The 26403-nt window shown below is 48.2% G+C and overlaps 1 protein-coding gene across 2 annotated transcripts in view; it reads left to right on the top strand.

Moving 5' to 3' along the window:
• Positions 1 to 26403, top strand: part of DOCK1 (dedicator of cytokinesis 1) — a 546722-nt gene that overhangs the window by 493108 nt on the left and 27211 nt on the right. For both annotated transcript variants that reach the window (XM_037804943.1, XM_037804942.1), the window contains exons 39-46: positions 6941 to 7030; positions 7864 to 7968; positions 11624 to 11765; positions 11895 to 11973; positions 13320 to 13404; positions 16877 to 16963; positions 20538 to 20714; positions 21798 to 21881. In XM_037804943.1, the coding sequence (XP_037660871.1) occupies positions 6941 to 7030; positions 7864 to 7968; positions 11624 to 11765; positions 11895 to 11973; positions 13320 to 13404; positions 16877 to 16963; positions 20538 to 20714; positions 21798 to 21881 (849 nt within the window). The remainder of the gene's footprint in view (positions 1 to 6940; positions 7031 to 7863; positions 7969 to 11623; positions 11766 to 11894; positions 11974 to 13319; positions 13405 to 16876; positions 16964 to 20537; positions 20715 to 21797; positions 21882 to 26403) is intronic.

The raw sequence follows: 26403 nt of genomic DNA, 5'->3' as shown, positions 1-26403 counted from the left end.
GGGTCTCATAGGTACCCAATGCCTAACACGTACAAAATTCCAGGCTCCCAGAAGGGAAGCAGCTGTGCAGCCTAAGCCATATTATTGTTTGTACAAATAGTTCAGCACATTGGGCTGCTCTTATCAGTCAGTGGTGGGACGCCTCCTGAAATCCAGACTCCCAGATGCCTCCCAAGGCAGCGTTCTAAGCAGGCCTTTCAAAGGATAGCAGTCAGGCCTGCTGTGTTATTTCTGCACACTCACCAGGGACTCTTTGTTGGGAAAACAATGGTCAAGCCTCAACTTCCTTGACCTCTCAGCATCATTTAGCTCAGTTAATGAGCCTCTTCTGCAGAGATGTCCTACTTTTGGCTCCCAGGTTATCTCGTGCTTAACGCACTGGCTGCTCGTGCTCAGTTTCCTGGGTTAGTTCCTGGGGCCCAATCCTAGGGCCTCATCTGCCCTGCATCTATATTCACTTCTTATTGTCTGGTCCACACTTGGTACTTGAGTCCCATCTGTATGATGTTAACTCCCAGTTGTGTTTCCTCACTGGCTTCTCCCCTTTATCCCAGACTTTTCGTATCGCTCTGCCCAGTCCACGTCTCCAAGGATGGCCAGAATTCACTCCTGATCTTCTTTCCCCCCCAGACCTGCTCCACCCATCTGGGCAACAGCAACTCCACCTTCCAGTCACTCAGGCCAAACCCTGGCCTCCTTTCCTTCCTTGTACCCCATATCCAATTCAGGAAATTCTTTTGGCTCTGCTTTTTAAATATCCTCCAAATCCAACAATATCTTGCCTCTCATTCTAAGCCACCATTGTCTTTCTCCCGGCACAATAGGAAAGTTCCTGACTGCTCCCTGCTTCCAGTATGCCTTCCTCCCTCATCCTCAATACAGCAACCAGTGTGGGCCGTTTACAATGCCATCACATCACAACTTCTTCCTGAATCCTCTGTTTGCTCTGATCTCACTCAGGATAAAAGGCAAAGTCCTTACAATGTCCTGAAAGGCCCCCTCACCCTGCCCCAGTTCTCTCTCTGGCTTCAGCTCCCAGGACCCCCTCCCTCAGGGCTTTGGCAGCCTGGACTCTCTTCCTCCAGGTTTTACGGGTTCCCTCCTTCTCCTCCTTCAAGGTGCTATTCAGATGTCACCTTCCTGGTGAGGCCTTCTCTGATCCCTCAAGTTTGAATTCTACCCCATCCACCTCCCACCCTGGGACACCCTGTGTGCCGGTTTGAATGTATTATGTCCCCCAGAAAAAGCCATATGCTTTGATGCAATCTTGTGGGGCAGACAGAATAGTGGGGATTAAGTTGGAGCCTTTGGATTAGGTTGTTTGCATGGAGATGTGCCCCACCCAACTGTAGGTGATAACTCTGATTGGATGATGTCCATGGAGGCGTGGCCCCACCCATTCAGGGTGGGCCTTGATCAGTGGAGCCATGTAAATGAGCTGACGGGCAGAGGGAACTCAGTGCAGCTGTGAGTGATGTTTTGAAGAGGAGCTACAGCCAAGAGGGACACTTGGAAGAAAGCACAGGAGCTGCAGATGAGAGACAGTTTGAAGACGGCTGTTGAAAGCAGACTCTTGCTCCGGAGAAGCTGAGAGAGGACAAATATCCCAAGTGTAACCAAGAGTGACATTTTTGAGGAGCTGCAGCCTACAGAGGAATGTCCTGGAAGAAAGCCATTTTGAAACCAGAACTTGGAGCAGATGCCAGCCACATGCCTTCCCTGCTAACAGAGGTTTTCCGGATGCCATTTGCCATCCTCCAGTGAAGGTACCCGATTGCTGATGTGTTACCTTGGACACTTTATGGCCTTAAGACTGTAACTGTGTAACCAAATAAACCCCTTTTATAAAAGCCAATCCATCTCTGGTGTTTTGCATTCTGGCAGCATTAGCAAACTAGAACACCCTGTCTTCTCTGCTTTGTTAGGCTATTTAGCACCTTTGGTGTTTTGCATTCTGGCAGCATTAACAAACTAGAACACCCTGTCTTCTCTGCTTTGTTAGGCTGTTCAGCACCTTTAGTCTTCTCTCCCTACATCCCTCATCTGTGATGCTGTGGTCTGACTCTCCTGGGAGAATGGAAGCTCCCTGGGGGTGAGGGGCCCTGACCACAGCCCTGGGTGCCAGGTAGGTGCTCAGTGTTCCTTGTTGAATGAAGGAGGAATGGATGATCTGTGCCCCAGTCAAACCCACTGAACGAGAGGCAGCCAGATCCTGTACTGTACTGCCTGATTTAGGCATTTCATGGTCTTCCTTTGCAGAGCTACAGATATCCTGGCCTGGGGAAAAATGTAGAACTTTCTCTCTCTCTCTCTCTCTCTCTCTCTCTCTCTCTCTCTCTCTCTCTCTCTCTCTCTCTCCCCTCCCCCTTCCCTCCTTCCTTCCTTCCCTCCTTCCGTCTTCCTCTCCCTTTCCCTCTCTCTCACCCTCTCTTTCCCTCTCTCTCACCCTCTCTTTGGCTATTTTTGCTATTTTTCTTTCCTCACTTTTTCTTCCAAGGCATTAAAAGTGGAGCAAATATTTTTCTGTTTTGACTGATGAAAAATTGCCATAGGAAAAAGAAGCCATATTGATAAACATGACGTAGCTGGGCGATGATTTCCGAATAAAAGGGACCATCTTGGGAGCTTGATGGGACCAGGAGATGTGATTCATCTTTGAGTTGAGTTGAGGAGTTTTTCATAAAGGCTCCCCAACCCCTACCCAAGGCTGAGTCCAGCTGGTTCCCACGCCCAACTCTGAGGGCATCTGCCCCGTTAGACCACCTTTCTCCCAGGTTCGGCCCTGTCCTGTGTGTGGTGGGAGAAGGCATGGCGTCGTTACTGTGAGATGGACCGCTTTGAGCTGCTGACCACAGAGAGAATGGGCCATGGCTCCAGTCCCAGCAGTGCCTTTGGAAAGGGATATGTCCTTTGCTCAGATCAGTCAGAGCCAGCTGAAGCGCCACTAGGACAAAGGATGGGCTTGGCTCAAGGGAAGGGAGAGTGGAGGTGCCCACAAGGAGTCAGGCTGTGAAAGGAGAGCAGGAAGCAGTAGGAGGCCAGTGTGCCCGTCTCTCAGCCAGGCCACACCCCGGGAGTCCCTGGAGCCTCTGCTCAGGACACACGCTTTGCCCTTGGCCTCCAGCCCTCATCCAAAAGGGAATGGACAGAGGCCGTCACTCTCGGCACTCCTGGGGAAGCACGGATGGACCCTGGGCCACCTTGGTGCCCTCTGGGGCAGGGGGACCTCAAAACACTGCCCTTCCACACCATTAGACTTTAAGGCACTTAAATGTCAGAGACCCTTGTGGAGCTTTGAAAATCCAAAGGCCACTGGAGAATGTCTGTTTTCCCAACAACCAGCTGGAAAACTAGATGAATTTTAGAAGTATGCCTGAAAATCAAGCAGCCCATAACACATCCTCACCAGGTAAGTTATTTAAAACTGGTGAAGGAATGAAACCCGAGTCACCTGCCTATGTTTGAACTACTAATAAGGGCCATGCATCCTGGCTGCCTTCTTTTCTGCCATCTGCTGTTTCTCCCTTCTCCTGTGAGATCGACGTTGTCATTCTGTCAGGCTGGTCAATCATAAACTTCTAGTTGTCTGTGCAAAATCAATAGCTGATATGGTCTTCGAACTTGGAACTAAGGAAGGAGTTTCATTGAAAAAGAAAGTTTTCTATCTGTAGAACTTTAAGAAATGGAGCCTCCAGAAACCTGCACGTTCAGAATGTTGGGGAAAAGATTATCATCTCAAGAGATTGTAGCTAATATCGTCTGATGAAAAGAAGTGGTGGAGAGAGTGGGCTCCGTGCTGCAAGTAAACCAGCAATTTCAAGAAGGCCATAAAATGGATTAAGGATTTTACATCAGAAAATAAAGTTGTTTGCTGATAGGGTACGTTTTCATTTGTGGCTGTGGTAAGCCTCATAAGCCTATAGCACTTCTAAGAAAGGAGCAAAGCCGCGGTGCTCCATGGCAGAGGTTAATGTGGTTTGTTCACCGAGATAATCTAAATCTAGATCATATTGAATCTCTTTTCTCTCTGGCACAGAAATATTTTCCAGGGTGTTCACATGGGAAATATGAATTTCCCACATTCTCTTTAAAGCCTCACTCAATTAAAAGTAGATGAAAATCTCCTTAACGCCGAATCCTTTAAAACATACTGGGAGGAGGGGGGTGTGGGTATTTATAGAAAATCTGATGGAAAATACAATGAGGTAATCTCAGGGTGAGTCAGATAAGGTATTGATTCAATACTAATATTTCTTTTAAAGTCAATTACTTTTGATATGTATCTAAAACATTCATCTGTCATTTAGGATAAAAACCAGATTAAGCTTTTACTCAGTAATGACCTAGAAGCCCCAGCATTCTAGGCAGCTAAGAGAGTGTGTGTTGGTTTACAGAAAACTCAGGGAAAATCCAGTGAAAGAGAGCTACAAGCAAAGGTAATGTTTTCTTTGAAACGGAAATGTGCTCAGGGCTGTGTTGGCCACTAGAGCTTAAAAGAAACATTAAAAGTGAGAGAAGCTCCCCCTTCCTTGAGATGTGAGCTTGGGCTCTTGGGAAAGGACATGAGAACTATCTGGAGCTACAGATTGAGATATTCAAAGAATGCAAGGCAGCTTTGGGGGCCTTCAGCAGTGGGGAGCAGACAACAGATTGGGGGATCTGGGAAGGGAAAGAGTAGCAGAGGGTGTGGACAGTTGGAGGGACATCTTGGCCACTTTCCCTCCTCCTGGGCACTTGTGCTCTCTCAAATCTTTTTCTGCTGTGAGCTTATTTTTATTTTGTGTGTCAAAGTATTAAAATGTAATGTTTATTCTAGAATAACTATTTTTTCTCACCAAAAATAGCAGATAATTTCTTCAAGTAGGAGCTATGAAAAGAGTATTTTCTGAGCATTTGAGCAAAATGATTTTCTTAAGTTTATTGGATGATCCCTTAATAAGTAAGACTGTCAGTGGGGTCGTTCTAACAGGGAAGGGCAGGGACTTGGGTGTGGTGGGTGCACAGTGCCAGGTAGCTGGCATTCCCCGTGGGATCCTAGAGTTAGGACCAGCCTAGCATCCTCTAAAGCCCATCCCAGCAGAGGGGTGGACTGTAGGGACCAGCTGAAAGTACAGGTGCATGGTCCTCAAGAGCAAGAACTTTGGCAAAAGACCAAGTGGGGCTGAGTCCTCTGCCAACTACCAGCTGTGTGTCCTTGCGCAAGTTACTTACCTCTCTGGTCCTCAACTTCCTTAGTTGCAAAATGAGTGTAATAAAGGTACCCAGTTGACAGGGTGGTTGAGAGGATTAAACAAGATGATGTGAGGCTGGACATGGAGTAAGCTCAAAGTACAGTTATCCCTGCCACATAGTGATTTTCCCCATTGCAGTTTTGATATATCACAGGTTAGCATAAGAAATTAAGTGAAAATTTTGGGGGTTTTTTGCATTTTGCAGAAGCCACAGACGACATGTGAAGGCTAGCAGATGACACAGAAAAAGTTTAGAAACTCAGAAATGCATAAAATATGTGTATAATATTGTATGATATCAACATATTTTATGTTTTAATACCTATAAGGTACTGAAATACCCCATAAAAGAACAAGAAATAATTCAGACTTCTTCTCCAGTACAAAGAGAGGGCCAAAAAATTTTACGTGGTTTTGCCAGATCACGGGGGTGCTGCACCCTTAACGACTGCCACGTGGACGGGATAACTCTAATGCTAAACAGCTCTTGCTGTCTGGCAGTGGTTGCTACATTTGTGGGGTTGGTGGTGATGGTAACGTGCCCCACAGTGTGTGTTCAGCATCCCAGTAGAAAGTGGAGTCAAAGTTACTGCAGGACGGGCAGCTCGTCCTAATGATCTACCATCTTGTGGGGTCAATGACAGTTAAGAAGTGGGTGATTCATGGCTGGGCACCCAGGATGTGGGACAGAACAAAGCTTTTGTGATTTTATACCAACAGCCTTCAAGTGTGTTCAATATACACTGTTGGACAGACCCTCGGTTAAGGTCCAGAGGTTTGAGAGATTGATAATAGTGATCCCTGCCCTCAAGGGGCTTCTAGTCCATGAGAAGGGAATAACAAAGGAGCATTCCTGTTTTGATACATTACTGCACACTTTTGAAATAGTGGGACCCTGGGGTCCTTGTGGGAGCATGGAGGAGAGTGGGGGCCATCTGGGAAGGCTTCCTGGAGGTGGCGGTTCCTCCATATTTTACAGGTTCTTCTCAAGTAAACCACTTTATTTAGGGTAATCCGAACTACCATACAGATCAACATTCCATGCCACATGTTTATCTAAATTTTATTAGCATTTTCATATATCAGTTGCCTGCTTTGAAAAGCCATTTTCATTCCAGCACCATAAAATGTCGCCATTTTAAAACAATGGCAGCCTTACATCCTCACTGCATCTATACACCTAAAGGGAACTTCTTGCAAGCTTTAATTTAGGGTTGAAATATGTCCTGGTCTTTCTGAGAGTTAACGATTTTCAGTATAGCATTTATCAAGTGTAGTGATTTGAGAAAATAGCCAAATCAGGCCCCTGCTTTCTACATAGCTGCCCCTTGCAGCCTCAAAATGCTGCGTGGTTGCTCTTCACTGGCAGAGCCGCTGCCTTTTGACAGATGGGCTTTGGCGACTATAACTGGCAGCGGGAGAGCGGGGACAGGGGCGGATGGGACCCTACCCCAGAGCAGAGGCCTGTGTGACTGCTGAGCCACCGGTTGACCAGCTTGGTAAACTGGTGGCCAGTGAAGACGCTGAGAAAATAGGCCGCTAGAATAGTATTTCTACTTTTACAATATTATTCCCACAGTGCGTTTTGGATTAATCAAAAGTTTTATAAATTGTTTTGTTCAGATGATTGTATCACCTGTTTGACTCCTGGCCACCATGATCCAGGTTTGGGATTTTCTTTCTCTTTTTTTCTTTCTTTTTCCTAACAGATGTGGGAGGAAGCCATCGCCTTGGGCAAGGAACTTGCCGAACAGTATGAAAATGAAATGTTTGACTATGAACAACTCAGTGAATTGCTGGTAGGTCTTTATTTCTCGCCCTTTCAGTGAGCACGGGCGATCTCAGCTTGTCTTACCGGGATTTCTCCTTCCTTGGCCATGGGTCCCCATATTTGCCAGAGAGGTGGTCTGATTTGGTTTGCTGGTTGCTCCTGGCCCATGGGTATTCACATTTTATTCCCAGGTCAGCTTTGGTAGCCAAAAGTCTAAAGCTTCCAGGAGCGATTTGTGTGTAAACAACCACTGATGGCATTTGTGGTAGTCGTGGCACTTGCAGTGCTGAGCGTCTCCGTTAGTTGAAAGCTGTGGTGCCTTCCCCAAAAGGCGAGTGGATAGTCAGTGTCCAGCACCCTCTCCTGCCCTGAAAGCACAGTCAGTTCCCAGTTACTCTGCTCAACTACATCCTTCTTGTGTGCAGCAGATCTACCGTAAAGATGCTGTAATGTTTATCGTTAATGCAGAGCAGACAGTTCTGTTCATTCTGTTCTTCTTGAATGTACCTTAGGATCTGTTCCAGATCCATTTTTAACATACTAGGGATGGTCCATTTAGTCAGAAGAAAAACCGATTCAGTGGCAGCTCTTTAGTCATTGAAACGCCCATAAATTACAAGTGGTTGCTGTGTTTGGCTTTTTGGTCTGATCCCTAGCTGAAGGGTGGGAATGAGTGAAAATACGGTCTAAACTGCATTTTGAGATTGAACGCAGGTGCTCGCACTAGTACCCTCCCAACCCTTCCCACTTCCCCTCCTCCAAGAGTTGTCAAGGCCCTAGGACACTGCTGGAAGAATCCGGAAGAATGGATGCTCAGCTACTCTCCTCAAACCTGAACATGTGTTTCCTTTTTTCTTTCAGAAAAAACAGGCTCAGTTTTATGAAAACATCGTCAAAGTGATAAGACCTAAGCCTGACTACTTCGCCGTTGGGTACTACGGACAAGGGTTCCCCACGTTCCTCCGGGTAAATTCTGATTCTGCTTTGTCTGAGCCAGGAAGGCTCCCTCGGCAGAGAGGCAGCCGCCAGCTGGGGTCGGAGCTGGATGTGGCTTCCGTGGGTTGCACTCTGACTCTGGGGTTCGCTTAGGGCACCGGAGAGAGGCTGATCGTGTTTTCTTTTTTTACATATAATTTTTCCCTCTGATTTTTCTTAAAAAAAATCTGCTCCAGAAATTTGTGTATTTTTAAATACATGAAAAATCAGACATGGATTTTCACAGCCACGATGCTGGAAACTCTGAATCGCTCTCTGTCCCTGAGCCTGGCATGATTGAAGCAATAACCATGATTGTTGGCCAGAAGCCCGAGTTCCCAATACCCACGTGAGGCCAGAGGAGGAGCTGTGTGAATAAATGCTGCTGGGCCCACTCGTGAAATTTTAAAGGTTTCTCAGAAACGCATTCTGAGAGGCCACGGGCCAGGGGGTTGTGCTTTCCTGGCATTTCTTAGAAAAGTTCTTAATGACGTGTTTTTTTCTTCTCATCCTGGAAACCAGGCATGACCCCATGGTTTTATGGAATCAGAAGCTTTGCACCGGGAGCCAGCTCTGTGGGACAGTTGAGACAAGTTAGGATGCATTCCTGCACCAGAGACTGGTTCCTTTGGTCCCCGGTGCTTCTGATTCCCCAGGTGGCACTGATGCTGCAAGCCGCTGCTCCACACAGGCTCTGGCAGGGAGCCAGCCGTCCCCCTTGTCGAGGACGGGTCACTGTGTATGGGAACCCCAGCAGGGGACCCACGTGGAGGCGCCCAGCTGACACCCCTCAGGTGTCCTGCCGGAGGGAACGAGATGCCTGCCCCTGCCCCTGTCCCTGTCCCTGTCCCCTCTGGGATCAGCTGCTCCTTAAGCACAGTCGCCTTCCTTATGCCACCGAGGCAGTGGGTGTCCAAGACAGCAGTGGACCAGGAATCCTGATTCCAAAGAGAGTCTCTCCTTCCAAATAATGAATAAAGGATGCTCAGTTATAATCCCTACTTTAGGAAGGAATTGGAAATTAACTTTATTCTAAATTGCAAAAAACAACAAAAAAAAGCCGAAGGATGTAATGAACTTAGAGGGGAAGCCACCTCACGTCACTGGAGGTGTTAATTAGTGTGTGTCCATGTACATGTGTGTCATGTGCCTGTGTGAGTGTGTAGATGCACACGAGAGAGATCCAGAATCCTGGCAGGGCCGGGCAGTCCCGAGATGTTGTTTAGTGTGCGCGGTCCCCTGTGGACGGTGATCTGCTCATGATTTAAAGCCACTAATACAGCTCTGCGCAGAAGGATTACCGTACCCTCACAAGCGAGGCGCGGCCCGCCGTGAATACATGAGTGAGGGGTGGGGGGACCCTGCAGGCCCGAGCCAGGTGCACACAGGGGGCCCAGGGAGCCCCGGTCATCTCCCCCGCCCAAAGGGCAAAATGCAAAGTGAGAATAAGGACTTGAGCAGGCTCGATGAATATGGAACGACTTCCCTGCCACACTTGAATAATTTTGCGGGCTGTAGCAATATATGTATTATGCTTCACAGATCACCTGTCAGGGTTCAGTCTGACAATGACATTAGCAGTGACAAAAAAGTGGGTGAAATGTTGAGCTACTCTATGCAGTGCCTGGAAAGCCGCCTCTGAGCGTGGACGAGCTGCTCCTTTGCTTTGTTTTTCTCTAAGAATTGATTTCATTTTTTCTTTGCATTCATGTTAATATTTATAGTCCCTACAAGGGATAAATATGTGGGTCTATGTGTACATTTTCCTCTCATTTTCATGTTTGAAGGGACCACTTCAGAATGCAAAGTAATTGACATTTCTAGAAAATGTTGTTAGCATTTTCATCTATAACTCACTAGGAGTTTTCTATTAAAGCCTTTATACACATTTTTATTATTGTATCTTTCTTCTACAGTAAAATGTAATAAATGCAGGCTGGTTTCATTGTAGCCTGTTGTACATTGCATCTTACCAAACTTCTGAAATGTTTAGCTTTATGTAGCTTTAAGATATGCCCATACTGCCTATTTATATTTCTAATTAAGACTACATATTACTTTGGTTTCTGTTTCACATTAGTTTTTTAGAGAAGTAGAACATTCTTCTTCCATAATGGCACTTGAAAACATACCTAAGCCAAAGTGGAAAAAAAAAAAAATTCAATTCTTAAACTGTTCCTTCAGTAGTAATTTATACCACCTCAAAATAAATTGGGACTAGGGAAGGGAAAGAATTGATTGAGTCCCACTGGCTCTTTACCTTTTGGAAAATTAGTTAATTAGACAAATTTTAACTTGACTTCAAGCTAAGAGATCTGAGATAAATATTAAAATACTCAGCAAATTCTGTCCTCTCTCCCTCTCCTTCTTCTCCCTCTATCCCTCCCTCCCTCTCTCCCCGTCTTTCCCTCTCTCCCCCGCTTTCCCTCTTCTCCCTCTTTCTTTCCCTCCCCCTTTCTCTCCCTCCCCACTCTCTCCCCCGCCCTCCCTCCCTTCCTCTTTCTTTCCCTCTCTCTCTCCCTCCCCCCTTTCCTCCCCTCCTGCCTGCCTCCCTTTTCTCCCCCCTCTTTTTACCCACATCTGTCAAGAGATGAAGGCAGATGAGGCTGCAGTTGGGCTAGCACAGGCCAGTCCAGGGGCGCTCACCCGCTGCCCAGATGGAGCCCGGGCCACCACGCCCCGCCAGGAACGGTGCTACTGCCAAGACCCTGTCTCGTGCTCCTGCAGCCGCAGCTCCCGCCTTCCTCCTTACTGTGGTTCTAGTTTAGGTTCAGGCCGCCCAGGGAGGGGGTGGGATGGGGGGGCTTCGGGAACCAGCAGTGGCATGGCCGTGTCCACCCACTGCCCCGTCCGTGACGCAGGTGACACTCAGGACACACTTCTGGAATCAAGTTAACTGATGGGGAAGGAACTTTCCTGGCAGGTAAAGCTAGAGTGACCATGTGGAGGTCATTCCCACATAGCCCCCTGGGAGGGTCACCCAGCCGTCTAGAACAGTCTCCAACTTGGAATTGACAGAGGTGACAAAGGTGTCTTTCGAGATGCACAAAACCTAGTCCGCAGAACACAGGCTCGAGGTTTTACCCTGTTATTCAGTTATGACTAATTACCCAGGAGCTCACTCCCACTAAAGGCAGGGAAGTTTCCCTGCCCATCCCCAGCCCCTCGCCACCAGCAGAGGCCAAGAGGTCTTTGCTTCTGGTTTGCTGACCTCTTGGGCAGGCTAAAGGAGCTGGATGAGGAGGGCCCGGCTCCACTCTGGGCACCCACTCAGTCTCCAGTGCTCTTAAATTCCTGTTGGCCCTTGAAACTACCAAGTTAGGGCCTGACTGACCCTTTCTGTGCATTTCTTACCTGCTCTAGTGGCGGCTCCAATCGTCCCTTTCATGTTTTTTTCAATTGGGTTGTTGCTGTCACAGACTAACATTTCACCAGACTCCTTGATCCCGTCTGGCGCTTCTTAAACAGCACTGACTCACTATGTTCGTGCTTTCTTGACGGAGAAAGAACACGCAATTACAAGTTGTTCTGAAGTTAAATGACATTAAAAATACTGCCAGCATATTTGGAAGACCTGTGCATTTGGGTGTGAGCTTTTCCTGAACCTTCTCCCGTGGTTCTCTCTAATGAATGTCATTTCTTCCAGGGAAAAGTTTTCATTTACCGAGGGAAGGAGTATGAACGCCGGGAAGATTTTGAAGCTCGGCTGTTAACGCAGTTTCCGAATGCTGAGAAAATGAAGACAACATCTCCACCAGGCGACGATGTTAAAAATTCTCCTGGCCAGTGTATCCTTTCCAGCAAACCGTGGTGATCGTAAAGGGACTGGACACCGCGCTGTTGGGTGGCAGGGGTTTTTCGGGGCCCGTCACTCCCGTCCCCGCTGCCTTACTGCTCCTTAACCTCTTTGCCTGCAGATATTCAGTGTTTCACAGTGAAGCCCAAGCTTGATTTGCCCCCAAAATTTCACAGGCCAGTTTCAGAGCAAATTGTAAGGTAAGAATCCCATTTTTCTTACCCACTATCAGAGTGCTCAGAGACCATCTTGCTAATAATTTCATCTTGGAGGATGAGTTTCACCCTTTGATTAGCTTTCAGGTTTTCCTCCCATCCACTTTGAAATGCAAAGGAAGGAAATTATTTTCTTGTCCAAAGAAGTGAAGGAAGAAGCTAATTTGTATGGCGGGGAGGGTGCGTGGCTGAGGCCGTCAGCCAGGAGAGTCCCCAGGTAGACACAACCCCCGGGAGACCTTTGCAAAACTGCTCAAGCCCAGGTGACAGGGGCTGTTCTCATCCCTGCCTCTGAGGAGTGGTTGACATTTTAAAAGCTAATAAAAGGCGTTTGCACATTTGTTCCTGGTGAAGAGCTAGGAGGCTGGTGAGAGCAATCCCTTCAACTCACAACAAGCACATTGTGTAGTATGTGGATTTTGAGTTGGTCTTTAAAACTCACCAGTCGACCGAATTTGAGTGAGATTTTAGGCCTCTCAATCAAATTGTACCTGACTGTCCAATGGTATAGAAACACCCTGTGAATGCAGAAATTTCTTTGATGTTAAGAATCTCCTCTTCTGCTTGATCTATGTTCTGGTGAAAAAATTGTCTTCTCCAGCAGCCTGATGTTCCTCACACTTGCTTGGAATCTTTGGAAATTTGGTCGTTTGTGTAGTTTCACAAATTCACCACCATTTCTTTAGTCTTTCGTCAGCAGTAATGGGAAGTGAACTAGGAATCAGTTTATTTATAAATGATTGCTTCCACAAGGCACACGTTTTGATTTCTGCAGCATTTTTTCACCAAGAGAGGCATTGAGCAAAGAGTGAACTGAGGACGGCTCTCAGATGCTCGTCTTTGATGCAGAGCAGCCTGCCCCCGCTTGTGTGTGAAACCCGTCCCTTACCAAAGCCGGGCAGACAGGCGGCTCCTCCACTGACGCCGATGCTCTGATGGTTGTAAAACATGCACTCTGGGTATCTGAGACCAAAGTATGAAAGGACTTTTTAAACACACACAGCACGTACATTGAGGATAGAGGCTTTTTCTCTCCCTCCTTTACTTCTCCTTTGCTCTGTGGTTGCTGATTTCACTCTTACTCAGCATCCCTTCTCCCCTGAGGGCTGACAGGGACAGGGAGAAGGCAAAAACTCGAGTTAATTTTTCCAGCTGCTGACATCTCTCTTCCAAGGTTCACGGGGAGAGAAAGGCTTGGCCATCGCTTCAGATCAGGGTTGGGGGTACTTTATGGGCTGCTGTGGCCAGTTCTGAGATTGGACCCCATGTCCACAAGGAAATTGGCCTCTTCTCTGGTGAAATGCCTGATAATTTGTCTTGTCTCTGTACAGTTTTTACAGGGTGAACGAGGTCCAGAGATTTGAATATTCCCGGCCCATCCGGAAAGGAGAGAAAAACCCAGACAATGAATTTGCGGTAAAACAAAAAACAAAAACTAAAACTCATACTACTAGCAACAAAGATGCCTGTGGAGAAGCATGACCTCATAGGCTACCCCCGTGCAGTATTAAATGTCTTTCTATATTGATGAGCAGAAAGCCTAATATAGTACTCCTTCAAATTTAGTGGAATTCTTGCCATTTCACTAAGGTAGTTATCATGCTATAGTAATACTATTATTAACTGTTTTACTCCTAATAATAATTATTATCATTATCAAAGTTCTGGGTGCTTCTGTGCTTGGAGCACACTTCCTTCCTTCCTACATGTAACTGACTTGGTTCTCCCATGAGCCCCGGGTGCTGGACCAGTGCCGTTATCTCTCGGTCCATAAGGGCAAAAGGAGGTGCAAGGGAGTCCATGGTGCTTTCTGGAGGTGACACGGCAGGAGACAAGCTGGGCCCCAAACCTAGGTGCACTCTCAGCCCAGCGGCTGAACTCCACTGTGGTTCAGAGCACTAGAGCAGGGCTTGCCCACGGTGGGCGCCGGATCGTTCTCTGCTGTGGAGGTGCCCTGTGTATTGTAGGATGTTGAGCAGCATCTAGGGCCTGTCCCCATCCGGTGCCAGCACCACCTCTCCAAATGTGACAACCTGATAAAAATGTTCCCAGTCATCTCCAGGAGGTCCCCATTAAAAACCAGTACATCAGAGTAACGGAAATATTAACACAGATTCTTAAAGCCTTTTAAAAATATATATGCACACAAACTGATTGAATGGATTCCATTTTTTAAAGTCCTCAAATAAAGCACAATTTTTTAAAATGTTAATTCTTCTCCCTCCTCCTGCCCTGAATCCTTCCTCTGGAAATCCCCACCCAAGCCCCTCTCCTGGGGAGGCATATGCCCCTGGGACCCTCAGGAGAGCCACCCCTGCCTGGAATGGCTTCCCCCTGACTGCAGGCTGGAGGTGCCTGGGGCTGCAGGAGTTCCAAGGAGGATTAAAACCTGTGGAGCAGACCCAAAGGGAAGCTCCGGGTTCGGGAAAGAGTGGCCTCTACCTGCCATCCCTGAGAAGCCCTCAGGCTGCCTAAATCCTTCAGTCCTCAGGGCCGGGCCTGGGAACCTCTTATCACTGCTCTTGAGAAGCAGAGCTGCATCCCTCCTCTCCTGCCCGGAGCCCGGTATCCCGGTGTGTAAGAACTTGGATCTGAGTCTTCCCCAGTTCTAACACGCCGTTATTTCAGGGCTGTCTTGGGGCTGCTGTACCTCCCGCTGGGTAGGCTTAAACAACAGGAATTTATTGTCTCAGGGTTTTGGAGGCTGAAAGTCCAGCACTAAGGTATCGGCAGGCCTGGCTTTCCCCAGCTGCCCTCCGTCACATGGCGAGCTCTCTCTCCTTGTTCTGCTCCTCTGGTTTCTGCTGACTTCTGGTTCTACCCACTGACCGCATCTGAACTTGCTGTTTGGAAGGACTGCTGTCCTTTGGGTTAAGGCTCTCCCCGATGATTCAATTTGGCCTCATCTGCCTAGGATCTCTGAAGTGCCCAGTCACAAACGAGTCCACACCTTATCTGATAATATCTTCAAGTCCTATTTACAAATAGGTTCACCCCCACAGGACTGGGGGTTCACCGTCGAACAAGTCTTTATGGGGCACGTGATTCAGTGTCTGGTGAAGACCAAAGGGGCTGGTCAATGCCGGCATCCTGACCATTTGAGGGCTGGTCACTGCAGCTCAGTCGGTCATAGCAGGGGGTGGACACAGCAGGGGATGCCCCCTCTCCTAGACTCTGGCACTTAATGACCATCGCTTTCTGAGCCATCCCTGTCTCTACTGTCATGACAACGCCAATGCTTTTCTTTATGCAGGGTCTCCCAATTGTGGGATTTATAAACAGTTCTCGCATTTTGCTTGCACTGCTCACATCTGGCAAATAGGGATATTCTCCTGCTGTAAAGAAGCAAACACAAGGAGGTCAAGCAAATTGCCGACGAGTGCGCAGCCAATGAGGGCAGAGCTAAGAATAACTGAGCCTCCTGCCATCCTGAGCTTCTGCCAAATGGTCCTGAAATCCCCTAATGGCCCCGTTAGGTCCTCACACGTGGGTGAGACTTTCGGACGCAGCAGGACTCAGTCCCCCACAGGCCTGACAAAGCCTGGCCTTTCAGAAAAGCAGCAGGTTTTTTACAGTATTGGGGTGCCACGCTTCCCTTTCTTCAAAAGAACCTGGCTCCAGGGTACGGGGCTGGAAAAATTGTCCCCTTCAGCTCAAGGTGGCTCAGGATTTCCACACCAGGCCTGGGGTGAAGTTTGGAGAGGTGGAGGCAGGGCCTGGTTTAGCAGGAGCCAGCAAGAAACTCTAAGATGGAACCCAGTGGCACCTCCTGGGGTGTGCAGATGTGGGGAAAGCACTGGAGGCTGCTCAGAAGACGGCTCTGAAGCTGCCAGCTCTGCTTCGGCTTCATGGCAGGTGCCTCAGGGAGCCATCCCCATGGGTAGGGAAAGGGGAGCCTTGGCCTGCAAGATGGGGGTCCTTGTGCCCCTGAGACCCCAGCATGTCCCCTCCCCTTTCCTCCTCTGGAATCTGAGAGATTTGGGATAAATGCTTTCCAAGGTCTCCTCCACTTGAACTTTCTACTATACCATTTATTTGTGTCTAAGTTACCAGCAACATGTCTAAAATGCACACTGATTGTGTGCTGCAGGAAGTTTAGAAAGGCAGAAGCTTGTGGCTGATCTCTGTAGTGAAGCTCTGTGAAACCTTTAAAGAGCTGTAGAATTTTATTTATTGGCCAGAAACTATTTCTTGCAACATACAATGTGTTATTTGTGAAGAATACAGATTCTAAAATGGAATTTTTATTTAAAAAGCATACATATAAATAAACTTCGTTGATAGTAAGAAATCTTCAACAGTAGATACTAAAATGTCTTTGTTGCCTCTGGGTACTGAGTGATTTTTTCCCCCTTCTATTTCCTTATCTGTATATTCTAACGTAAACATTAGATTCATTAAGTAAAAAATTAAAGCTTAAAATGTTGAGCAATTTTATTAGAATTTGAGAGATCACCTTGATTAAAACTAGTCTTCGAAGGTGTGTTTGCACTTTTGAGTTTCTTTTGAACACTCAGTAAGTCCAAAGTGTTACTTATTTGGAGCCTTTCCAAAATGTGTTTGCACAGAGGGAACCTCTCTCGTGTTGACGTATATAATTCTTCCCAGCTCTCCAAATATATTTTCTTTGCTAAACACCAGGGCGGTGAGCAGCATGGGGCAGGAAGGCATCGGGATGGACCCACGTGCCCCGTGTGACTGTCTGACTGTTGAGGTGCTGCCCCCAACACAGTCCTACACCTAACACAAAAGGGCCGTGTGTGATTTCTCCCAGGCAGAATCCTGCCGGGCGGAGGACGTGACTCCTAACAGAGCTGTAAACGCGTTAGGAGAGAAGCGATCAGCCTGCTGGCATCCTCCTAACAAGCACTGTGTGTTCCTTTTGCAGAACATGTGGATCGAGAGAACCATATACACAACTGCGTATAAACTGCCTGGAATTCTAAGATGGTTCGAGGTCAAGTCTGTTTTCATGGTAAGGACACCCACAGCAGGAACCGTTCATTCCCCTCCCTCACACACTCGGGCACACCCTATTCTCCAGATGAGCCCCCGATCACTGCAGCCGGCGTGGACCAGACAGACCCCCAGGTCAGAGAAGGCTCGGCCCGCGATCGGGGAGCACGTCCCTCGCAGCAGTGCTTTCTCCTCTGCCACAAATGTTTTAGCGTAAGTGCCACGTAGTTACAACTGACTCTAGGTTATAAGAAAACCAGAGCTACGATTTCATTTCTTAGTGCAAAATCTTTAAATTCAATCATGGCTGAGATGTTTTGACAGTTCTTTCTGTTTCACTAAATGAAAAGTTTCAGACACGTTTTTAATTTACATAAACTTTTAAAGATCTTTCTTACTGATGGTTTTATTGCCATTTACATGGCAAACAACTTGATTAATAGTAGTTTGCACATTCCAAGTAAAAATAGCTTGAAAAGATACCCCGCCCCAGCATTTTCTAAAATGGTTCGCCTCTAATTAGTTAAACTTTGCTTCGCCTGACTGGTGAGCTGTAGGACCGTTCCACTTATGGGAACCAGGATGGGGCAGCAGCTTCTTACTGAATCTATAGAAATGTTAGGTCCATGGCGATTGCCAATATAAAAAGATCTGAACGAAATATGTAAGTTTCTGTTCGTGTGTCTTAATGACTTTTGTTTTCCTCTAGTACTGTCTTACTAGTGGTGTTATTTGCTATTTAGCTGTAATGAGTCCTCTCTGAAGGAGAGATCTGGTTCTAGGACATGGCTTGACATTTCTACCCAGCCTATTTCCACTATTCTTGTTCCTGTTTGCTAATGCTGCCGTTTTGCAAAACACCAGAAATGGTTTGGCTTTTATAAAGGGGGTTTATTTGGTTACAAAGTTACAGTCTTAAGGCCATAAAGTGTTCAAGAAAGGCCATTGGTGTCCAGAAAACCTTGGTTAGCTGGAAAGGCATGTGGCTGGCATCTGCTTGCTCCCAGGTTGTGTTTCAAAATGGCATTCTCCAAAACGTCAGCATCAGCTTTCAACGGCCTTCTTCAAAATATCTCTCTCAGCTGCAGTACTGAGCTCCTTCTGTCTGAGCTCTTATAGGGCTCAGTAAAGTAATCAAGACCCAGCCCGAATGGGTGGGGCCACACCTCCATGGAAATTACCTAGTCAAAGGTATTAACCATAGTTGAGTGGGTCACATCTCCATGGAAACACTCAATCAAAGGATTCCAACGCAGTCAACACTAATACATCTGCCCCCATAAGATCACATCAAAGAACATGGCGTTTGGGGGGCATAATGCATCCAAACTGGCACAATTCTCCTTCCCCCATACTGATCTAGACTCAGAGCCTTCATGAGTGTGCCCCACAATCTGCAAAACCTCCCCATCCCACAAGGCCAATATCCATGCCTCCTTATCCTCCCTCACTGAGCTCCCAGACTCTTTGTCTGCCCCTCTCCTGGGTCACTTGTCACTTTCTGCTCTGCCTACACTTTGCTCTAGGAGCTCCCCCAGGTCCCCTTTGCACCAGGCAATGTCTGACATGTGGCAGGCTGTCAGGAGATGTGGGCTGCATGGTGAAAATGCAGCCCCTTTGCTGGAACCCTTTGGGGCTGTGATGTGTGTCTGAGAGACACTGGATGAGGGGGCCCTTCACACAAACAGGCACTAGTCCTCGTAATGAGCCCTTTGTAGTCAGGGTTTCTGGGAGCCAGCCAGGCTGCAGGGTAAAGAGGTGGGTGAGCCCTGACTTTGTGAAGATGTAGTTCCAGAATGGGCCATGTGTGCCATTTTAACAGACTAAGAAGGCTGGAAACCAAATAACCCCATGATGGCATGGCTGGGATCCTCCCGTAAAGCCCTCTTTTTGCCTTTGGGGGCCGACCAGGATGGGGTAACCATGGGGTGGTGCTCGATAAAAATAGGAAACTCTTCTTTCTCAAGGCAATTGAGATCAGTGACAATGAGTCGGCATCAGTCATGCTGGGGACTTGCTCTGGCCAAGTTTTTGCCTAGGATGTTATGTTTTAGGGTCTGACAAACCAAAGCATAGGGTAGAGCAGCATTTCTAGAGCACCGGTTATTAGGGGTGCGCACACCAACACGGGGGCACCCCCAGCAGCGTGTGCATGGTAGGCCCCGTGCTTGTGTAGTAGAACCCCCAGTGCTCCATTGGTTCATAGACATACAAACAGGCAAGCAAAGGGCCTCTGTTGGGTGCAGAGTATTTGACCCACCGCAACCTCAAATACACTCAAGGGCTTGGCACCCGAGTCTAACTCTTCTGAACGCCTCCACCCACCTCCCCAACCCCTCCCCGACCCCTCAGAAAACCACCCAGAGCTGCAGCAGGAGGAAAGCAGGGGATGCCACTTCCCCATTCCCTGAGGACCCCCTGTGAGAGCTCAGACCAGTCACAAAGTGTGGGGGCCTGCAGTCCACACACAAGGCCGACTTCACTCCTGACGCCAAGTGCAAGGTCAGAGGGTTCCCCCAAACCACCCTCAGTTTCAGTAATTCACTAGAAGGACCCCCGAACTCACCCAAAGCTGTTACACACACAGCTACAGTTGCAGGGAAGGGATACGGATTAAAATCAGCCAAGGCAAGAGCCTCCCAGAGCAGGGTCCAGGAGGGCTCCAAAGACGAGCTTTGGTCACCCTCTCCCTGTGGAGTCAGGATGAAGCGTCCCCAACACCAACACGTGACAGTGCACACAGAGCATTGCCACCCAGAGAAGCCCGCCTGAGCCTCAGTTTCAGGGTTTTTAATGGAGCTCATTACTTAGACACAATTGATTGGCCCCCAGAGAAAGAAGTATAAGTGCCAGGTGGGCAGAAGTGCCAGAGATGTGCAACAGAAGGGAAGAAAGGACGGTGGTGGCCTGCCCCCCTGCCTCCTGCCCTGAAGCTTCTCGCTGACTGGTGGCAGGTTTGCAGATCACAGTCTGCAGCCCTGGGGCCCTGAAAGCTCTTCTTTCATTCCAGGGTCCCACCCTCTCATTTTGCCTGCCCAGATAGGTACTTCATGCTCTGCAAAGTGTCCAGGCCATCTCCCACCTCAGGGACAGTGACAGGTTCCTCACAATTCCCTCCAGTCATCACTCTCTTTGGAACAAGCAGAAAATGAGAACATGACCACAAGGTCTTGGTTCTGAAGCAGGGAGGGTGCGTTCAGGCGGTCTCAGTCCCACCCAGGGCCTTGTGCTTTCCTGGGATGACGTGTACGCACATGCACACGTTCATGCACACACATACGTGCACACTGAACACACCTACTTGTGCACACCCTCACCTGAGCTGGGCGGCCTTGCTTCTTTCCTTTGGAATTTGCACACGAGGGCTCCATCTGTGGAAACGAGCTGTGATAATCCAATGCTTGCTGCTCTTGGTCAGGCTGTCCGTGCTCACACCCTTTGAAGCAAGATGCACGGACGAGCAGGAATCCTCCCTCCACTTCAGAACAGTTTCTCCCCCGTGAGGGCTTGTGAGCTGACAGGCACCAGCGGAGAGCCTGGCAGTGGCTGCTGCAGTGGGCATGACCTCACGCCATCGTCTCCCTCCCTTGCAGGTTGAAATCAGCCCCTTGGAGAATGCTATCGAGACGATGCAGCTGACGAACGACAAGATCGACAGCATGGTACAGCAGCACCTGGACGACCCCAGCCTCCCCATCAACCCCCTCTCCATGCTGCTCAACGGCATCGTGGACCCTGCCGTCATGGGGGGCTTCGCCAACTATGAGAAGGCAAGAGATGCCCACTTTCCCCTTCCAGCCCAGCCTGGGGGTGGATGAAAATTCCCAACACTTTCCCCGAAGCCCAGAAATCACCCCAGTCCCACAAGGGTCCCTCCCAGCAGTGACTGAGCCTGCGGGCCAGGCCGGGCCAGGTCAGCAGTGCCCAGAGGCCACCCCCGCCGGTGGCTGAAGGCCCAGGCCAGACCCGGGCACGGCTCCCCTGGGTCTCCTCAGAGGGCTGGGCGATCTCCCCATTGCCTCACCCAGGCCAGCCTAATGGGTCCTGGAAAGGGGTCTTTGGGTGGCTTTTAAGAGACCTGTATCATTAAGAGTCAAAAGAGACAGTTTTAGAGAAAGACAAATGAATTTGAATATTCAGAATAAGAGGGGCAAGGCTGGCCCAGTGGGAGGGACCACATTTTCTCCCTGGGCAATAGCATAAAGGGAATGGGCCACAGTGAAGTATTGGGGTGTGGGCTAGACCAGTGTCTGCAAGCTAGGGCCCATCACTGTCTTTGTAAAGAAAGGGTTATTGCCACACAGCCACGCCTACTCATTTGCCTACCACCTATGGCTGTTTCCCTGATACAACCGTAGAACCAAGTAGTTGCAACAGAAACCCCTGGGCTCATCAAGCTGAAAATACTTACTTTGCTGATTCGCCATCTAGACAGAGTAGAAGCTGATTCTGAAGGGCACCGCCTGAGAGCAGGCTCCAGGGGCTAGTTTATTAACCTGGGACCTTTAGGTGAGGGCAGGCTCAGCGCAGAGCACAGGGTGGATTTCCAGCTGCCACTCAGCTGGACCAAGCTGTCCAGGTCAGCTGTGGCTTCTCTGGTCTCCAAGATCTGGGGGTGCCACCATAAACACCCCTCATGGCTGTCCGTTTGCACCACGCACTGTGTTTGGCCTTATGGAAAGGTTTGCAGTGGGTGCTGGGGAGTGTCCTGACCCAGGCTCCAGAGTGGGCTCTGCAGGGGCAGGGTGGATCTGCTTTACACCCAGCTCAATCCCCAGAGTCTGGGGCACAGGAGGTGTGCAAAAAATCTTCATTGGATGAGTGAGTGAACTGTCTCTCCCCATCTGCCCCAGGCCTTCTTCACCGAGCGGTACCTCCAGGAACACCCAGAGAGCCACGAGAAGATCGAGAAGCTCAAGGACCTGATTGCGTGGCAGGTGACGTGTCCGACCGCAGCCTCGTGGGTTTGAGCGGGGGGAAGTACGTATAGGCCCAGGGCTGCCCAGGCCACCCTCTCACACATACCTAGCTGTGGCATTTAGAGGCCTCTGGGCAACAACTAAAGTGCATATGACTGTGTGTCTCTGTGGACAAACCCACCCACCCCTGTGTAGTTAACACAAGTCCTGGGCTGCCTTGTGAGGTCAACACTCAGAAAATTCTATCTTGCACTTGAGCAAGGGCTCCTTTCTTCTCTTGGTCAGTTATACCAAGTGCTGGGAAATCGTCCTCTGTCTCACACAGATAGAACAAAACATCAGAGGCATGCCCAGAACTGTGATGTTGTAGAGAACTCTGCTGTCCCCACACCAATGCCCATCCCAGGGGGGACATACAGGCCGATGCAGTCTACATGACAAATCCCATGCACCATTTGGCTTAACCACAGGAATGTATCGTATCAGGGTTTCAGAGGCTAGAAGTCTAGCATCAAGGTGTTGCTTTCTCCAAAGTTTGTAGAGTTCTGGCAATCCCCTGTCACACAGGGATCTCTCTCTTCGCCTGTCTGCTCTTCTGATTTCTTCCTGTGGCTTTCTCTGGCTGATGGTGTCCGAATTTCTTCCACTTATAAAGGACTCCAGTAACTCAGATTAAGGCCCATCCTGATGCAATTGGGCCACACCCAAATAGGCTCTTGGAAGATCCTATTCACAAATGAGACCACCTTAACTAGTAAGAACATCTTCATAAGGTCCTGTTTACACACGGGTTCACCCCCATAAGAATGTGGATTAAGGATGTGTCTTTTTGGGGGGTACAGGATTCAATCTACCAGGAGGAACTTGGCCCTGAAGTAGTGAGGACCTCTTGGGGCCATCTTGTGTTTAATTTAAATTACTTGTCCATCAGTCTTGAACTTCTTGGGCCCTCCCTGAGCCTAGGGGGCCTTCTTGACATAGGGGACAGGGCTCTGGCCTGGACGTCCAGACCCAGGTGTCGTGGGAGCTCTGTCTGCACTTGCTCTGCTGCTTTGGGCAGTTTGCATCTTTAGGGTTCTGTTTTCTTGTGTGTGAGATGAGGAGGATGGTGTCCCCAAGGTCTTCTCCAGATCCAAACCCCCCACGCCAGGCTGGGTCCAGGGAGCTGAGGAGGTAGAGAGGAGGGTCTTTGCATGCTTGGGCAGGCACCTTCATCCGGGGGTCTCAGGCTGACACTTGGTGCCCTGAGGTCCTTCCTGGCTTATCCATGTCCAGATGGGAGCACTATCGCTATGGGCATTTTCATCCTGCCTGTTCTGGGAGCCTTGTCTCAGCAGCTTCTCTGTCCTCAGCTCATCAGCAGGTGAAACCTCTTAGGATAGAGCAAGTCTGAGCTTTGGTTTTAAGCCAAATGACAAGGCCTTCTAATTTGTATTTAGATGTGCAAGATGGGCTGGATTTTTATAATTTTCAGTAGTTATAGTATGTATATGTGTGTGTATATAAGTGTATTTTATTTATATATATATTTTTTCTGTCTTCTTTTTTAATAATTCCATTTATTGAGATATATTCACATACCATACAGTCATACAAAGTGTACAATCGATTGTTCACAGTACCACCATATAGTTGTGCTTCCATCGCCAAAATTAATTTTTGAACATTTTCATTACCACACACACAAAAGTAATAAGAATATAAATTAAAGTGAAAAAGAGCAGTCGAAGTAAAAAAGATCACTAGGTGCTTTTTTTTTTCCTTTTTTTGCCCCCGTTTTTCTACTCATCCATCCATACACTGGACAAAAGGGAGTGTGGTCCATATGGCTTTCCCAATCACATTGTCACCCCTCATAAGCTACATTATTATACAGTTGTCTTCATGATTCAAGGGTTCTGGGTTGTAGTTTGATAGTTTCAGGTATTTACTGCTAGCTATTCCAATTCATTAGAATCTAAAAAGCGTTGTCTATATTGCACGTAAGAGTGCCCACCAGAGTGACCTCTCGGCTCTTTTTGGAATCTCTCAGCCACTAAAACTTATTTCATTTCATTTCACATCCCCATTTTGGTCAAGAAGATGTTCTCCATCCCATGATGCCGGGTCCAGATTCCTCCCTGGGAGTCATATTCCACATTGCCAGGGGTATTTACACCCCTGGGTGTCAGATCCCGCATGGGGGGAGGGCAGTGGTTTCATCTGCCAAGTTGGCTTAGCTAGAGGTTATATTAAAGAGGGGAAATTAGAATTTACCAAAAATCCATATGCATTTGAATTGTTAGCCTTGGAATTGTTTTGTGATAAGAAACTCTTGGAGTAGACTTGAAGGGAGCTTGTTGGTAAATGATGGTTTCTTTGCAAGAATGTAACCTTCTGGAAGGCAGTCCTCTATTCCTAAAATGGGAGCTGGGGGTGGGGGAGACTTTAAAAATTGAGTAATTCCATCTTAGGTGTTGTAGAAACCAAAGAGTCCAACGTTCACAGCTCCTCTGACGGCTGTAAAACCATTGCTACGCAATAGCTAGTTTGGTCTGCAAAACTTCTATTGATTTTTTTTTTTTTTTTTCCTGTAAGCTTTTACAGCAAATTGGATTTTAAGAGTTTCAAGTCCTACAGAGGAAAATAATTTGTTCCCCAGAGAGCAGCTTGATGTCAGCACTATGTCCTGGCCCCTAATAACTATATTAAGGGATGAATTTTAAAACAGCTCACAGCAAAGTTGAAAGGAGAGAATCTGTTTTCTAGTAACTTCATTAAATCAAAGAGTGATGGCAAACACATTTTCAAACCATTACCTATGGTTTTGCTTTCATTTGCAAATGTTTTGAAAATTCATATCTTAGTGTAAATAATTGAGTCAGGTTCATTAAGTATAAGAAGTTGAGGTTATTGGAGTGCTGTGTTCCTTTTTGTGTGTGTTGGTTCATTTGGTTTGATTTTCCTGAAACTCTACCAAGGCAGGGTGAGCTTCCCCCGCACTGGGAGCCCCGAGAACTCGTTTGCAGAGTTCCCATCCCTAATGTACAATAAGCGCATCTACGATGCCTAAAATCGTTTGTGGAGGCTGATTAATAAGTCCGGGGAGCAGCAGCTCAGCCGGGCTTGCTGTCCCTGGGATGGAGCACTTTGCCTGTTGTGGACTGAGTCATGTCCCCCACAAAGACATGTTCAAGTCCCAACCCCTGGTCCTGTGGGCGAGAACCAATTTGCAAATAGGATCTTTTAAGATGTCATTAGTTAAGATGAGGCCAAACTGCATCAGGGTGGGCCTAATCCAACATGATTGGAATCCTTATAAGCAGAGAAAATTTGGACATGGAAGAAGTAGGAGACAGAAGGAGAAAGATGGCCATGGGACGGAGGTGGAGACTGAGTTACAGAAGGCTGCAAACCACCGCCACAATAGCAGACTTCAGAGAAAGCATAGCCCTACCAGCACCTTGATTTGGGACATCTAGCCTCCAAAACTTTCAGACAATAAAGTCCTGGTATTTGAGCCAGTCTGTGCTATTTGTTGTAGCAGCCCTGGCAAACTAAGATGGACTGATCTGCCTCTTCACCAAGTGGGCGGCTGGGGCCGGGCCTGCGGGGCTGTGTGGAGCTCTTCTCAGTCACCCGTTGGCATGTGGCACAGGTCATGAGTGATCGCCGGTGGTGGGGCACCAGTGCAGGTGTTTGCTGTCCCCACCCCCTTCACAATGCCTGCCACTTCCTAAAAGGCACAGTTCCGCCTTTCACCAAGCACAGCTGTCCTTATTAAGCATCCCTGCCGAGTGTCCAAAGATGACTCCACACAGACTCACCTTAAACCTCTATGGTGTGCACATATTTCTCTTCTGAAACATGCAAAGATGAAAAAACCAAACTCACTCATCATCCCCAGCTGATGGCAGGCGCAGCCCTCGTTGCCAGGGGTGTGCTCCCGGAGCACTGCATAGTGCCACCAAATGTTCGTGCCGCCAGCATAATCTGCATAAGGAACAGGCAGGCAAACTCCAAATACGGCACAGTCGTTAGAGGGCTGGCGTTGCTGAGCAGGCTGCTTGATCACTTGGAACAACTAGTGCCGTGACTTTGAAAAAGTCCCCTCCACATTCCCCGGTCTGGGAAGCTCTTTAGAAATGCAGGTTCCTGGGATCTACGCTAGAACAAGTCAGGTCTCTGCGGATGGGGCTCAGGAATCTGTTTTTACATCTGCCCAAGAGATTCTGGTGCTCAGCCAGGTTTGAACCACTGAGCTAAATGGTCTCCAAAGGCCATTTCCGCCCCCACGTTTGTCGTTTCTATGTGTATATCAAGGACCTCACAAATCGAAATGTGTTTACACAAGGCATCCTTTTCTTTTTCTTTCATTTAGCGTCACAACTGCAGCTCAGCCCCAAATAGATCGCGTACAGGGGACCAGACCCTGGCCCTAAGAAGGTTATATCTGGCCAATGTCAGGGACCAGATGAGGGGGACAAATTGTCACATCCCCGTAAAGTTCACCTTGTAATTACAATTCATGCAGTACACGTTGACCTAAATCAAACGGTCT

Source organism: Choloepus didactylus, chromosome 15, assembly GCF_015220235.1.
Source record: "Choloepus didactylus isolate mChoDid1 chromosome 15, mChoDid1.pri, whole genome shotgun sequence".
Taxonomy (NCBI): Eukaryota; Metazoa; Chordata; class Mammalia; order Pilosa; family Megalonychidae; genus Choloepus; species Choloepus didactylus.
Note: the sequence above shows the minus strand (reverse complement) of the source record. Positions and strands in the feature narration are given on the sequence as shown.